The sequence below is a fragment of the Perca fluviatilis genome, chromosome 9 (genome assembly GCF_010015445.1).
Source record: "Perca fluviatilis chromosome 9, GENO_Pfluv_1.0, whole genome shotgun sequence".
Taxonomy (NCBI): domain Eukaryota; kingdom Metazoa; phylum Chordata; class Actinopteri; order Perciformes; family Percidae; genus Perca; species Perca fluviatilis.
The window spans coordinates 34,048,795-34,065,868 of NC_053120.1; the positions used below are offsets into that span (position 1 = coordinate 34,048,795).

General features: G+C 40.0%; 1 protein-coding gene across 7 annotated transcripts in view; it reads left to right on the forward strand.

The window, feature by feature from the left end:
- si:ch211-247n2.1 (calcium-activated potassium channel subunit beta-2) overlaps positions 1-14,781 on the forward strand; it is a 31,686-nt gene extending 16,905 nt beyond the window's left edge. For 6 of the 7 annotated variants that reach the window (XM_039811415.1, XM_039811418.1, XM_039811419.1 and 3 more), the window contains 4 exons: positions 11,383-11,490; positions 12,855-13,025; positions 13,605-13,800; positions 13,929-14,781. In XM_039811415.1, coding sequence (XP_039667349.1) covers positions 11,441-11,490; positions 12,855-13,025; positions 13,605-13,800; positions 13,929-14,213 — 702 coding nt within the window. In that variant the 5' untranslated portion in view covers positions 11,383-11,440 and the 3' untranslated portion in view covers positions 14,214-14,781. Of the gene's footprint in view, positions 1-7,346; positions 7,469-11,382; positions 11,491-12,854; positions 13,026-13,604; positions 13,801-13,928 lie in introns of those variants that run through there. The other variant, XM_039811412.1, reaches the window with a different exon arrangement.
- Positions 14,782-17,074: the final 2,293 nt, after the last annotated feature.

The following is a 17,074-nucleotide window of genomic DNA, read 5'->3' on the forward strand; positions in this document are numbered from 1 at the left end:
ATAAAAATGTGCACTTGTAAAATAAAAATTTGCACTTGTAAAATAAAAATTTGCACTTGGAAAAATTATTCACATTTGAAGTCACAAAAAGAAAAAAAACATGAGAGCTTGTAAAAAAAATCTGAACTTGTAAATTGAAATTTGCACTTGTAGAAAAAATATTCACAAATGTGTAGATTGATATTTGCATGAACACAATGACAGCTGCAAACTTGTAATGCAACATTTACTCGTGTACTTTTTTTTTTTTACTCAGGTTGATTTTCCATCACAACCACAACTCAGTGATTACAACCTCTCGAATCTGTCACTGTATGCGCTCTCTCGCATCACAAAGTGGCGAATCTGCGCCTTGACTTTTGCAACACTTGTTGCGATACATTTGGTGCAAAACTAATTTGTACCTGTGGACTTAGGCTGTGGAGCTCTGATCCAACAGAACGGGGAAAGCAGGGTTTCTATCGCCAGATGAGGGACAACTCTGTCCGGTGTTCTGTCGATGTAGCATACTTTGTCAGAATAGCATACCGGAAGTTTAGTTTTATAGCGGGGTCTGTCAATTTTGCCTACTTTGTCAAAACAGCATACCAGTGTTTGTGAAGGGTATGCTGTTTTGATAACCCCTGGTTTAATAAAAAAAAATACAGTTTATAAAGGGGTATGCTGTTTTGATAAACCCTGGTTTAATAAAAAAAATACAGTTTATAAAGGGGTATGCTGTTTTGATAGCCCATTGTTTAATGCGATATAACAGCCCGGTCTCATGGAAGTTCGTGTAATTGTGACGTTATTTGAATCTATTGATACGTGTTCACGGAGACGTTTTTGTCGGTTTTTACGTGGACAAGACGAAAATGTAAAGTAATGTATTTCACCAGCGGGCCGCCTCGCGGGCACCTCCCGGCTTATGGAGCGTCCTTTTCGGCCGCCTCCCGGCCACCTCATCCAGCGGGTCCCCACCGGGCGCCTCCCGGCTTATGGAGCGACCTTTCCGGCCGCCTCCCGGCGTCCTTACCCCGAGAAAATAACGTTACATTTACAAGTCCTAAAATAACGTTACATTTACACGTAAAAAATAACGTTACATTTACAAGTCCTAAAATAACGTTACATTTACACGTAAAAAATAACGTTACATTTACACGTAAAAAACGAGAAAAACGTCTCCGTGAACACGTATCAATAGATTAAGAATAACGTGGCCATTTACACGAACTGCCGTGAGACCGGGTTGGATATAATACACCAACACTTACCGCTTGTAATCTTAGGTATGCTGAAATGATGGTTTAAATTTAACGCATGCGCAATCCCACAAATTTCACTGCTGCGCATGCGCATTAACCGAAGGTATCCCATTCTGATGGGTATGGTGTTCCGTTAGAACACCGGCTTATTTAGCTATGTAGCATGGAAGCCTGGTTGAATAGCAAGCTAGCGTTAGCTAACTAACCAACCAGCCTGATTCTAAATAAATACCTTGTAATTATCTTAACACTTTTTAACAGTCAAACTGAAACACTGGCGGTGAGCTCCAGGTCCTGCAGCCGCAGACGGACCGTCACCAGCGGGTATCGGCCAGCGGAGCAACATCGCTATTATTGCCAGAAAGCTTCGCTGCCGACCTCGACCTGCAGTCGGAGCTCCAGCGGGACACGGAGAGCCCCGCACCCGGTAGCATCGGCACATCCCCGGCCATGACCACAGCTTGCTTTGCTGATGTTGTGCCTCACTGCCAATCATTGCACCCGGCGCGCAGCGCAACAATAGCTTCTGCAGAATTACATCCACCTCGCGGGCAGCAGCAATCATTTTTGCCGAATAATGCGTCATCTCTTAACCCTCGTTGCTGCCGAGATTTGCACCCAGGTAGCAAGGAAATGATAGTCTGATAAAACATTGATGTCTCTAAACGTTGTAAAATTATAATCATCATTGATGAACATGACAAAGGAATGTATATAGCCTACATTTTAATTAAACAGTAGCTACTTTGCCTTATAAAATCATTATTTCCCCTTATGGATGGAAGTCTTGGCAGGGATGCAGAACTTGGCACGTGTTACCCGCTGATGACGGTCCGTCTGCGGCTGCAGGACCTGGAGCTCACCGCCAGTGTTTCAGTTTGACTGTTAAAGTGTTTAGATAACTAAAAGGTATTTATTTAGAAGCTGGTTAGTTAGCTAACGCTAGCTTGCTATTCCGCCAACACTAGCGGTGAGCTGCTACCGAGTGCGCGGGGCTCTCCGTGTCCCGCTGGAGCTCCGACTGCAGGTCGAGGTCGGCAGCGTTAGCTTTTTGGCAATAATAGCGATGTTGCTCCGCTGGCCGATACCGCTGGTGACGGTCCGTCTCGCGCTGCAGGACCTGGAGCTCACCGCCAGTGTTTCAGTTTGACTGTTAAAAAGTGTTAAGATAATTAAAAGGTATTTATTTAGAATCAGGCTGGTTGGTTAGTTAGCTAACGCTAGCTTGCTATTCAACCAGGCTTCCATGCGACATAGCTAAATAAGCCGGACAGAGTTGTCCCTCATCTGGCGATAGAAACCCTGCTTTCCCCGTTCTGTTGGATCAGAGCTCCACAGCCTAAGTCCACAGGTACAAATTAGTTTTGCACCAAATGTATCGCAACAAGTGTTGCAAAAGTCGAGGCGCAGATTCGCCTCTTTGTGATGCGAGAGAGCGCATACAGTGACAGATTCGAGAGGTTGTAATCACTGAGTTGTGGTTGTGATGGAAAATCAACCTGAGTAAAAAATAAAAGTACATGAGTGGGGGTTTGGCCTTGACCAACTGCCACTTTTCTCGTTTGAAAGCCATGATGTCTCTCTCTCTCATGGGTGGGCCAAATTCTCTGGGCGGGCAAAGCAGAGAAAGGGGAGATAACCTTGCTCCTTATGACCTCATAAGGAGCAAGATTCCAGATCGGCCCATATGAGCTTTCATTTTCTCAAAGGCAGAGCAGGATAACCAGGGCTCGGTTTAAATCTATCGCCATTTCTAGCCACTGGGGGACCATAGGCAGGCTGGGGGAATGCATATCAATGTTAAAACACCTCATAAATTGAAAATGTCATGCCATGGTACCTTTAATGAAATGTTTTGAGATATTGCCATACCTTTCTGACATCCCATACCTGAATATGCTCTGTAATACAGAGTGTGCATAAAAAGTATGATCTCTGCTGTAAATGATAACACAAACTTTCAACACAGGGCCTTCCAACCAAAGGTGTTGTCCAAATGAACGCCAAGGTACATATAGGAGCAGACCTGATTGATTGGTTCATCATTTATGACCTCTGATACCCACTGACTCATGTCACAACCATTTCCTCAGTTTTTGAAATTGTTGAATGAGATGGTTGGCATCGCACCACTGCACAAAGCTCTCTAGTTCAGTAAAACAGGCTAAATGACTTGTGTCTTTGTGCAGTATGCTGAGGATAGCAGTGTGCCAAAAATACCAAAACACATGGTGTAAATGTACACATACTGTATACCTATACAAAGCTATATACATCCTACTCAAAAACCTTCCCAACAATCTACTTAATGTAATTGTAATTACTTGAAAATGCTTCTTAAAACTAGTCCCTATTAAGTCTTTCCTAATGCCTCAATAAAGGCTACAAAGTTTAGGATGGCTATCTAGCCTATAACTGAACTATAACGATATGAGAATCATCTTCTGAATATAATAATTAATCAGTTACCCCAAATTGTTATTTCAAAGAAGTAATTTATTTACAAAAAACTAATAATGCAGTGTGATGTTACACACATAATTATGCAAATTTTTATTTTCCCTTTTGTCTCTAGCTATTAACGTTTATCAACCGCAATACTAGAACACTGTGTTTTTAAAAAACTAGTGCACTGCCCATTCCAAATTTGCCTGTTTGAATGGGCTGCCCCAACCTGTAAACCGTTGCAGCGCGGCTCAATTAGTTGCGGCTCGGCTGCAGCTCATTTAGAGATTCAGCGTGTCCCCTATTTCATCAGTTGCATGTAGGGTAGACAGCAATGAAACATTCAAAATGCTCCTTTTTGTAAAAAGTTAGTTTTGTTTTAGACAACAGTACAAGTCAAAATACACCAAATGCAAATTTGTAAAGAAGCCATACACTGGATTGTGAGTTTTTTTATATAGCATTATTTTATATATTATTATATATTTCTGCAACAAGGCAATTGAAAGTGCTTTAAATAAAACTATTTTTTTTATTATTGTTATATCAATAACATCAAAGAGATACGGCTTTCCTGATGGACAGACTAAGAGAAAAACAAAATGTGCTGACCGTGACAAAAGATGCTTCCAATTGAAATACATTAGTTTAAAAAATGTGCTCAGCATCACGAAAAAACGTGTACACAAATCAATGGTTACAATTCCGTGACTGTTTCACAAACTGCAATGGTGAACGTGATAAACAGATGGTTCATCCAATCACCTGCCAGGTATCTTCTTGAAAGTGTCTCCCCTTTTCAAAACAGTTTACAATGACTTCTCAGATGGTTGTGTTAACATCTGGTGCGTCAGGTTAGCCCTGGACGTCCTGGCTCACGATTACATATATATTATTTAAAAAAATGCATTCTTTTTCTGAGGTATAAGCATGAATGAGAATGAATGAGAACAGCCTGTCCAGTGACAAGGCCCAAGTCTGTCCTTCACAATGTCAGCTTTTACGAGAGAGTGTTTTCCATTTGTGCAAGAGGTCTTAAACTGTAAAGGAATGACAGTTATGTTTCAGACAGCATGTCGACATTCCTTTTTGAGTGTGTGTGTGTGTGTGTGTGTGTGTGTGAGTTTTTCCATTAGTTTTACAAAGATAAATATAAACACTCAAAGACACACATGAAAAGCTGTTTAGGTATGCAGTCAGTCATCAATCAAAAGAACATGTTCTCAGGAAAGACACGTGCACACACACAATGTCAACCCTAGTTGTATTAGGTTACACGTTTCTCCACACTAACAGGAAGACTTGTCAGGGTGATTGATAGGCTGTCACAATGGGTTTCTATACAGACTTTTTATAGAGTCAAAGGCTACTCTGGATTATATAATCAAAGAATACATTTAGATTTACGAGAATCTGAACAAGCATGCAAGTTTGATATTTCAGATTTTTATATAATTAATGCCAGACTTATTTTGGTCGATACCCAGAAGTATTAAGGTGTAATACCCAGCCCTATAAGAGAAAGGAACGTGAATATTGTATTAAAATACCGTCTCGTTGCCATCTCGACTTTAGCAATAAATTATCTACGCTAGCCAGGCTGACCTTCCAACTTCCTACTAGACATATACTAGCTTTAGGAAGGAACCTTTGTACGTATAAAAGGTGTATTGTAGTAGTATCCCACTTTCACAAAGTTGGGAGGGTTTAAAGAGACACATAAAAAAAAACACGGAATCCTACATTTCCCATAATGACTTCCCATGCCTGGTTACTCCATGCTCTCAGTTTCTAATGCAGGCTTTCTGTTAAATATGTAGTCTTCAACCCCAATAGAGCTCAGCAGTGTGGTTCTGTAAGTAAATATCCCTTTCATTTATTCTGTAAGAATTTTGATTATTAGCCATAATGTCCAAACTATCCAAAGTAGACTTACTACGAGCTACGAGATTGTGAAATGAAGGTTCATGCCCCTGTAGAACCCATGTTGTAGTACCTATTAAATCAAACAAAAACATTCAATTCAATTCAAAAAATGTTATTTACTCCAACAGGGCAATGGAATTTAGCAGTCAACCAGTCACATAAAAAGCAGACAAGAATTAACACTCGCGGCGACCCCAAAATGTCAAATATTCAATGCTTTGACTGCCAATTTCAGTCAAATCTTCGTAGAGGCGTTATGAAATGAGGATCATGCCATTTTGGCTATATAGGGGTGCTCAATGTTTGATTTTACACCTGTTTTCTCCCAATAAGTTAACCAAACCTTTTTTTAATTAATCTGACCGTCCTGATCTCGCAAGCTCCAGTTTTCCACTCGCAGATCAGTCTGGCATCTTGAGATAGAGAAAATTTGGAGCCGTTCGCCAAACGACCGGGCCAGTCAGCGTTGGTTTTGAGGCGGGTTTAGGTGGTGATAGACAGATAGTTTATCCAATAAGCTAACCAGTATTTTCAGACAGCAGTAGCCCTAATTCTGCATTAGTTGCTCGCTAATGCTTTTTTCTCTTGGATCCTTCTTTTGGAATATGGACCGGGAACCTGAAACGGTGCCTTTTATTCGTAAATTCTCGTTACACAAACGGCAAATATCCTTTACCGACATGTTGCTTGCTTGCTGAGCTAACAAGCTATGCTTTGCCTGCAGCAGCAGGGGCTTGTGGTTGTATTTTCATATGCTTCGTTGATCTGATTGGTTGATTTGGCCCGTCTATCACCAACATAGGTGATAGACAGATGGTTTATCCAATCAGCTAACCAGTATTTTTGCCCCTTCCCAAAAGTTCTCCAAGATGGATATGCCGAGCAAATGCGAAGCAATCCATCTGGCGGAGTCAGGTTACTACACCCTTGCAACACTTATACAATAAGAAGCCACTCTTTTTATTTCTGTGTCCTAATCGGTTGCATGTTTTCATACAAAAGGAACTTTACACACAACCTTATCACAGTTGAATATTTCAGTTGACGATAGGCAAGACTTGACGAATCTGATTCGACAATGTCAATTCTTAGTCAAGGACACCCCTAATTGACACCATCGCAATCATTCAATCAACCAACATGTCAGTAGCAGCTGGTCAACAAATGGGTAAAATAATAAAAATTAAAATAAATATACAACCATAATCTAACTTAAAGGTCCAATATGTAGGAATTTCTTCCATCTAGCGTTGAGATCATATATCGCAATCAACTCTCTCGCACCACGCAGTTCAAAGTACGTATTATAGCCTTCACACTTCAAAAAGCCGGTCTCTTGCTCTTTTCAATATCCTTTTTCTTTTTCTGGGCAAAGAAGACGACTCCTGTTCCTGAAATTTGGATTTTGAATAGGTGTGGTCCTCCATGTTTCCTTCTTAGAACTTGCCGGGGTCTGGAAGCTACAATACCATTTAGTAACATTAGCAGCACCTGTGAGTTTATCATGTGACAGCGAAAACGCAAAAGGCGGAACAGTATGTCCTTTATGTCCCTTATCGGCTAATGTATTTCAAGATATTGCCGTCCTGAGGGCATTAAAGAGAATACGCAAGAAAGAACATGGTCAAAATTACCCATGATTCTCTTAGCTTTCTGGACTACCTGTTACTTCCAGAGGGAGCTCAGGTCTGGTAACTGGACTCCAGTGATCTTAGAGCAGATCTTTACAATGAAACATGTATTTGCGATTTCATGGAGAAGTACTACACTACCCACAATAAATAAGCGTAACAGTGACGTGTCTGATTGGTGGAGATTACTGTTGCCATGGAAATGTTAACCGCACTTACGTAAGGCTATAGCAAACTGCTACGATTGAAGTCTCTGAATGTTTATGTAAACAGTCTTGTACCTTTGCCTTTTTTTCCGTTTTCAAAATGTTCTTTTGAGCTGAATCAAATGTTTTACTCATGTAGTAGCTGGTTGGCTTGGTTCCAGAATTAAAACTATCTATATAGGCATTTGATGAAATGTCAATGGAAATATTGAATGGGGGAAAATCACTTTTGTGATTACACACAATCACAGAAAAAAATCAAGTAAATGTAATGATTGATGATTGATGAAAGAGACCTGTTACCTGGGTTGTAAATCATTGTGAGGTATGCTTGGCCAGCTCAGTGATGACATATGAACATACATCGGGGGTTGTTTTTGTGTATTTGATGTTATGTACAGTCTTTGCATTCTATTACAACTGATATATTTGGTATTGTTGTGATATAGCTAGTGATATTTTTAATTGATGTTCACCGAACATGTTTTTTTGCAACTAATTTTGTCGTTGATCCTGAGGCTGTTTTTGAAATCCCTATACCTTGATGAAATTAATCTAATCTACAGTCCCTGATAAAAGTCTTGCCGCTTATCTATTTTGTAGAAACACCTGCTATTAACCTGACTTTTAATTAATCAATTGGTGTTAGAAATAGCTCATATGAAAAGCTAAAGCCCTCCCAAATGATGTTTAATGTACTGAAATAAATTAGTTTCACTGAAAAAAGATTTATCATTTAATCAAGACAGAAAGGTCAAATTTTGGCAAGACAAAAGTTTTGTCGCCTATACAGAAATTGAACAAATATTACTGCAAATACAAAAATATGTCAGCAAATTAAGTAGTGGTGCTGTGTGATCCAAATTTAATATCTTGTATGACTTCCATGAGCTTGAAGGACTGCATCCATGCGGTTTGGCAAGGATTCATACAATTTATTGATGAAGTCATCAGGAATAGCAAAGAAAGCAGTCTTGCATGCCTCCCAGAGTTCATCAATATTCTTTGGTTTCGTCTTTCATGCTTCCTCTTTCATCATACCCCACATATGCTCAATGATGTTCATGTCTGGTGACTGGGCTGGACAATCCTGGAGCATCTTGATCTTCTTCGCCTTGAGGAACTTTGATGTGGAGATGGAAGTATGCGATGGAGCACCGTCCTGCTGCAGGATTTGGCCTCTTTTATGGTTGGGAATATAAGAGTTAGCTAAGATTTCTTGGTATTTTAGACTATTGATGTTGCCTTCCACCCTGCAGATCTCTCGCACACCCCCATACTGGATGTAACCCCAGACCATGATTTTTCCGCCACCAAACGTCACTGTTTTCTGGGTGAATCTCGGATCCATGCGGGCTCCAATAGGTCTCCTGCAATATTTGCGGCGACTGTGGTGTAATTTTACAGAAGATTCATCTGAAAAATCCACCTTCTTCCACTTTTCCAGCGCCCATCCTTTTAGCAGGCTGTGGGCCTTGGCAAATGCCACACGGTTTTTCAATTGTCTTTTGTTTAGTGCTGGCTTCTGGGCACTGATTCGACCATGGAGGCCATTTCGAGACAGAATCCGACAAACTGTTCTGGTTGACACAGGGACTTCAGGTGACCAGGTCTCGTGGAGCTCTGCTGCAGTGGAAAATGGGCTGGCCTTGGATTTTCGAGCCAACAAACGGTCCTCTCGAGCAGTTGTCTTGCGGGGTCTGCCTGACCTGGGCTTGTCAAAAACGTCTCCAGTGTCTTCAAATGTTTTTTTTATCCTCTGTACATGACGCTGACACACATTGAAGGTGTCTGCCACATAAGCAGTGGATCTGGTCTTCAGCTTCTTGATAATCAAAACTTTAGTCTCAGGGTGAATCTTAGGCATGTTTGCAGAGGTCTAGTTGCAGTTGATGTGAAGGTCTAGTGTACTGGGGTTGTTTTTATACACACCTGAGACCTAATTGATCCATTATTAGTCACAGGTGAAGCTCATATGACAAGGCGACAACACTTATGTCTTTGCAAAAATTTACTCAATGGGCTTTACCAAGCTGTGAATAATAGAATACTTTTTGACAGTTTCGTTTTGCACTGAAACATTATTACTAAAGCTGTTGGGATTAAAATGAGCCATTTCTTGTAAAAACATCTTGATTAGAAATATATTTCAACGGCACTTCAGGTCAATCTGTACACAAGCGACAAGACTTTTGTCAGGGACTGTATATAAAAAGTGCAGAATTCAAGCAGCATCATTACTGAAACATACATCAATCTATCAAAAAAGATCAATCCATCCATTGTCTATAATTGCTTATCCTTCGAGGGCTGCGGGGGGCTCAAGGCGATCCCAGCTGACATTCGGCATAAGGGCTGACACATACACACAGAAAGACCATTCACGCTCACATTCACATCTACAGTGTGGTATTGCTACTTTAACTTACAGGAGAATTACGGTCGATTTCAACACGTAGCTCTGTTGTTAGTGGTCACAGAGTGCTGTCAGTAGCGAGGAAAACAAAAATAATCGGTGTTGCCTACACCGAATTATGCTCCTGCTACAGTTCACACCCAGGCGGCTGAAACGGGGCAGGTTTTAAATGTGCTTTTAGCCTCTTGACATGTTTGAGATGTCATTACAAGTGCCTAGCCATTTGAACCGATTCCCTCCGAGTGAACACAGTGAATATGACTGCAGTAGATGTGAAAGAAATGCATAAAAGTTGTGCTAATTCAGCCAGTGCACACACCTCTGTTTAGTTCCGGTGTTCCCGTGAAGTCCACACAAGTCGATTGTCAAACTCATACAATCCAATATTCCAAAATGTTTTTTTTCCACCAAAAAATGATGGTCACGAATTGCCATGGTTATGTCTATAATAATGATTATGTAGCAACATAGATAGGCAGTCAGGTCCGTCTGGTTTAGGTTGCTTCTCCCAATTTACTTTCAGTATAAAAAAAACCCCGCTTCCAGAACATCCTTGTAGATCAGATGGGGAAACCTCTCTGTACGGGCGAAACAATGTCCGTTATCTGGGGACCCGTCCAGACCAGGCTATATGAGATCCCACTCCTTATAGCACTGGCTTTCTTCCTCGTGGTCATTGCGATACAGTATCCAAAGGAGTACCACCATGTCCCTGCACTTCGTGGCCTTGAAGCAGCAGCCTCTGCCTGCTCCTCTGTTTGTGCCATTCTCTTGACATCTTATGCCAATAACGCTTTGTCCGTATATTCAGGGTTGAACAGATAACCCCGACCATCAAACTCCAAAAACTCCTCCGTATGTTCCACATCGGATTCGGATGAACTATCCATCTGAGCTGATATTCTCAAGACACTGACCCAATCTCGTCGTTATCTCAAAGCTCCGTCTTCGTCTGTCAGCTGACAGTCTCCACTGTTGCGTAGTTACCCACAAGCATGCGCGAGAACTCAAGCCTTGTTGGAGCTGTGCAGTCTCAGTTGTGATGTCAGGCTACGGCCTATCTATGTTGCTACATAGTCATTACTGTGGACATAACCACGGTGGAAAAAATATGTTTTTGAATATTGGATTGAATGAGTTCGACAATCGACTAGTGTGGACTTCACCGGAACACCGGAACTAAACAGAGATATGTGTACTGGCTGAATTAGCACAACTTTTATGCATTTCTTTTACATCTACTGCAGTCATATTCACTGTGTTCACTCGTGAGGGATCAGTCACCGATTATTTTTGTTTTTCTCGCTACTGACAGCACTCCGTGACCACAAACAACAGAGCTACGTGTTTAAATTGACTGGAATTCTCCTTTAAGTAACAGATCTGAGTACTTCCACCACAGGATCTGAGCCGTAGCCCATAGTATTTCTGGCCTACGTCTCTTGGTCCGTCAGTACAATAGAGGTTAGATTCTGTAGGGTTTTTTAATAACTGTCTCATATATTTTGCAGGTGGGTCAGCACCTCTGGCAGCATCGGTGGACTACAGTCCCCACATTCCTCAGATAGGATGTTTCTGTGGGCAGGAAGTAAAGCAACAGATGGAAGAAGTGACCGCAGGTATTGAATACTTATGTTTCAATATGTTTCAATATTAATGCAAAATATAATCTAGAAAAGGCTACATTTTCTGAAGAAAGTGTAAGTTTGCTGGACATAACAGGTTAAAATGTTAAAATGAAAAGCAGTTGACCTCATAGAAAATCACTGATGCAGTTAGATGATTATTACATTTACAGTTCCAGTTCAAGCGTCAGAGATAAGTGTGTGCTAAATTAAGTGCCAGTTAGTATGTAAGCAGTGACAACAGTTTAAAATGTCAGTTGGAGTATTTTAGCTGTCAAGGCCAAAAGCAGTTAAACTGTCAGTTGAAGAGTAGAGATTAACAGACTTAAATTATCACATTAAGTGTAGTGAAAGTGTCAGTAAATTCAAGAGCTGGGGCAAGGCAGTGTGTAATGACACACCTTTATAGTAATACAACATGAGAAACATCAGTAATAAAAGTAGATGATCTGAAATGAATCTAAAATTAGATACATATAATACATGAATGTAAAAATAGATGAGTAAAATTCTGATTTAAAGACATAATAAAAATAACAGTAAGCCAGTCTACAGAAGTTGGCTTCCAGAAGTGATTTAAAAGAAGACAAATGATTTAATTACCTGATGTCATGATAGATAATTATTGGCCCAGGGGTACAATCACATTTAGTCTTAAGGATTGGCTTAGGAACATCTAACAAAGTTTTATCATGAGGGTATCATGTAGCATACTGGTTCATAAGAAGGTAAAGGTTCTATAAGGTAAACATGCAGACACATACTTGCGTTAAAAAAGTGTTGAAAAGTCTGTGGTAGCCAGTGCAGGAATCACCATCATTATTGCATAGTGATGCCAAATGCCTTGCATGTTTTTTACTTAAAACTTCATGTACTTTAGCAAAGCAGACTGGGGTGTTATGACTCCCCCATGTACCTATTATATAAGGCTCATCTGCTTTAATATTAATTAATCTAATATAAAGTAGGCAGAGACTGTGCAATCACACACCCTATAGTTCTGAACATTCTGAGCTTCTCAGGTCTTAGCACACAATTCCCTATTTCGTGGACCCTGCAAACGAGTGGGCAGTGCAAGGACTAAAGGCAGGTATTACATTAATAGACATAGTTAAAGGACACCACAGAGTGTGTCCTGTTGCTCAGCTTACCCAGTGTGAAGAGAACTAGCAACAAAATAATGTAATCTTTGTTTCTCCATGGATGATGAAATGCTTTAACATCATTTGGTGATTTATATATTTTTTTTTAAAGGAGATTGCATTTTACACCATAGAAGGTCTAGAGATGTCTCCAATGTTGACTGTAAAATATTTCGAACTGCTGTGGGACACCTTACACGTTAATCTGTTTTTTAGTTCCTTCTACCAGAAGTTCCGTGAATATGATGTCCTGGACAAGAGGAAGACGATGACAGCTCTTAGGGCAGGAGAGGACAGAGCCATACTGCTGGGCCTCAGCATGGTCGTCTTCTCTGTCATGATGTACTTTGTCCTGGGAATCACCATACTGCGCTCTTACTCTGACAGGTAATAATAAGTCACAAGGTCACAAGTCGATATCGACGACGTTCCACTTCCAGGATTGTTCAGGTGCCACTGGATATTCCGCCAGATGTCCCTCTTTTTAGGCCAGATGTCCCACACCTTCCGCTTTCTTTGTGTTGGCATTTTAAACTCCGGTGGATTTATGAGGACTACGGTTAACTTCTCCTCAGATCTCTGCAGGGTAAATCCAGACAGCTAGCTAGACTATCTGTCCAATCTGAGTTTTCTTTTGCACGACTAAAACAACTTTTGAACGTAAACATGTTCCACCACAAAGTTCCTTCCCGAGGCTATTTTGCAGAGGCACTGTCATTGTGTCCGCCGCCCAAGGCAATGGTGATTGATTTAAGGAAATGCCAATAAACAAGAGCACATTTTTCTAGCCAGACCCTACAAGGTCACCTACAGAACTTTTCAGTTTAGAAAACAGAAACTGACTTAATTGTGATTATTAATTCAAACCTTGTGTTGATCTGCATAGTGAAACTCAGTGACTAACCAGTAAAATCAATGAAGGTGTGTTTGCAGCATGCATTGAAAAGAATTGCTATTTCTCTACAGCGTGTGGACTGATGAGGCTAGCTGCACTATCGTGAACTCCACCATCGTGGGCGATGTCAACTGTTCATACAGCTGTGGATCAGAGTGCAGGAAGAGTTCCCGTTACCCGTGTCTCCAGGTCTACGTGAGCCTCAACTCCTCAGGAAAGGTGCTACGACTGTTGCACAACGAGGAGACGCAGGACAGCAACCCTGAGGTCTGGACTGTGAATGGCCAAAACACTTTTGTAACCTTAAGAACACCTGGACTACCACACACAAGCCAGCTCTATACAAATAAAGAAATGTCTTTTTTTCTCCTTCTCTTTTCTCTTCTTTCCTTCAGTGCTTCTACTTCCCAAAGTGCCGTAAGGACTATGCAGCCACGCATTTGATCGTTCAGAACATTTCTGAGCATCTCCGGTCTCAGCACACAGTTCAGTGTTTCGTGGACCCTACAGACAGAATTGATAGTGCCATCCTGACACAGATCTACGGTCGGGTCGCCGTCTTCCACTCCCTGTTCTGGCCAACCTGCACCTTGATTGTAGGAACCATTATCATTGCCATGGTGAAGCTGACCCAGTACCTGTCCATTATGTGCGAGCGACAAAGCCGCATTAAGAAGTGAAGGAAGTTCAAAAGAAAGTTCCTGTTATATGGACATGGGGACAACTGAACCAGCTTCATGGGGGCAAGACAGAAAGACAAAGAGGAGAAAGCTGTTTCACGCCCAGAAGTGGTCTGTCTGTGACAGCTGGAATGTTGGAGTTCAAAGACATGCATCAGTGACAATCTAAAAGCAGCTAAAACGAGAAGCATATACCTTTGAGACAGTGTGTAGCAAGTCTATTTCCCAAAATGTTGAACTATTTCTTTGAAAGGGGACATATCAAAAATACTGTTTTTCAGTGGTTGTGCACATACCTTTGTGTATCTCGGGTGCCTACCAACCCTCAAACTGTAAAATAAGACAACCCAGTTAGTTGTTTGTGGGCTGCCTAGATCTATACTAGAGGTTCTTAATGTTTTCTAGCCAATGTTGCCCTTACAAGATAGAGAATTTTCCGGGGACCCCCTCACGTATGTCCTGTAGCCTATTTTTACACTTGTATAGTCTTAGTATGGATTTCTTTGATTAGAACATAATCTGTGAACTATCATAGATTTTAAATTAAAATATAATTTTTTACAACATAAATTGCATTTTTTACATCATCATTTAAATAAATTATCAAAAAACGTTTTACAAACCTGGTAGAGTCGTGTTGCCGTCTTCCACTCCTTGTTCTAGCAAACCTGCACTTTGATCGGAGGAACCATTATCATTGCCATTGTGAAGCTGACCCAGTACCTGTCATCATGTGCGAGTGACTAAGCCGCATTAGGAGGTAAAGGAAGTTCCTCTTATGTGGACATGGGGATAACTGAAGCAGCTTCATGTGAAATAGGACAACCCGTTCAGTATTTTGTGGGCTGCCTAGATCAGAAAACATGGGATTCAACAAGCCATTCAGACATGGCTCCCTTTTCTATTTCTCATGCAGGCTCATTAAAATATACAACTCTCCATCTGACTATATCCACAGATGGCTTGTGAGCTTCCTTTGCAAAGGTGCGCAATATTTTTCTATCAGAATGCCCTACACAATGCCTTAAAAGTAGGGTAGCTCATTCTGTCAGGTAGGAAATATCTCTCAGAATGGACAACTTACTCTATACATGTAATTAAAAGTAGGGTAGCTCATTCTGTCAGGTAGGAAATATCAATCAGAATTGACATACTCTATGAATGTATTTATAAGTATGTTAGATCATTTTGTCAGGTGGGATATATCTATCGGTTTTTTTTTTATGTAAAAAAAAAAAAAGGGGGGGGTTATTTTTTTTTAGGGGGGGGGTATATAAAAAAAATGAAAATTTTATATTTTAAAAATAGAAAAAAGAAGGGGGTTTTTTTTTATGGTGGTAAAAATATATAAAAAAAAAAAAATTTTTTTTTTTATGTTTATTTTATATTTTTTTGTTTATTTTTTTGGTGGGGGGAAATAAATATTTTTAGGGAATTTTTTTTTTAAAAAAATTAAAAAAAAAAAATTAATATATAAAGCAGAAAATATCTATCAGAATGGACTACTTCCTCATTAAAGGAAGTTAAAAGTAATGTAGATATTTCTGTCAGGTATGACATATCTATCATAAAACCCTACTTCATCCATAAATGTAGTCAAAAGTAAGGTAGCTCATTCTGTCAGGTATGAGATAACTATCAGAATGCCCTACTTCATCTGTAAATGTAGTTAAAAGGATGGTAGCTTATTCTGTTAGGTGGGATATATCTATCAGAATGGACTATTTACTCTATATAAACTGATTTAAAAGTAGGGTAGCTCATTGTGTAGGTAGGAAATATCTCTCAGAAAGGACTTACTCTATGAATGTAGTTAAAAGTAGGGTAGATCATTCTGTCAGAGATGGCAAAAGTACTCACTTCCCGTACTCAAGTAGAAGTACAGATACTTGTGTTAAAAAATACTCTGGTAAAAGTAGAAGTACTGATTTAACTTCTTTACTCAAGTAAAAGTAACAAAGTACAGGCTTGGAAATTTACTTAAAGTATAAAAGTAAAAGTAGCCTTGCGAATGACAACCATTTTTTTTATGCAAAGCTACCTGGACCACACAAATGTTACTAGAGTGCAAGCTGAGAAACTTCAGTGGACATGGAAAAAAGGCTCTTTATATGTCATTGCCTACATTTTAAATGGATGTCTGCCAATAGGCCTAAAACATCACATATGTAGTATGATTATTGTGACAGAGACTGGGACTCCAGGTTAATAAGATTCTGACTGAGTAGCAAGATATGAATTCAATTGTGATTCTGTGAGAATTCAAACAGTCCTCTAACTTACATCTGAGAGGTTTGAGACATTAACGTTAACATTAGCCCAAAATAAAGTCGATTTGAGACAAAACCAAGTAACATTATCATTAACTTAAGTGGTCTCGAAAACAAGAACGGCCTTGAGTAACGTTAACATTACTACAGCACTGTTACACTAAATCAAGTTACTGAATTTGTTTTTAATATAAAGCTATACATGCGGATATTGTATCAGCTAGTATTAGATTATTTTCAAATAAACTGAACGCTCGCTAACGCTTAACGTTACTTGGGTTACTTAACTAAATGCTAGCAAACCAAGGCATCGTCATTGCTAGCAGGAGAACAAATGTAACTGACCATTAACGTAAACTTAATAAAGTTACTGAAACAAACAGCTTTTAATAACAACAAAAAGATGCATTTACCTCATTTACCGCATTTACCATTATGTGTTTGTTTTTTTAATTCAATGGTAAATTCTTGAAAGCCAGCAGTTCGTGGTGTTTCGGTTGGCACAATTTGCTGCACATTATAACCAGGGTTCAGAATTAGCATCATCTACCGGACAAATGCTGGTAAAATATCTGGTAGATTTGCTTCACT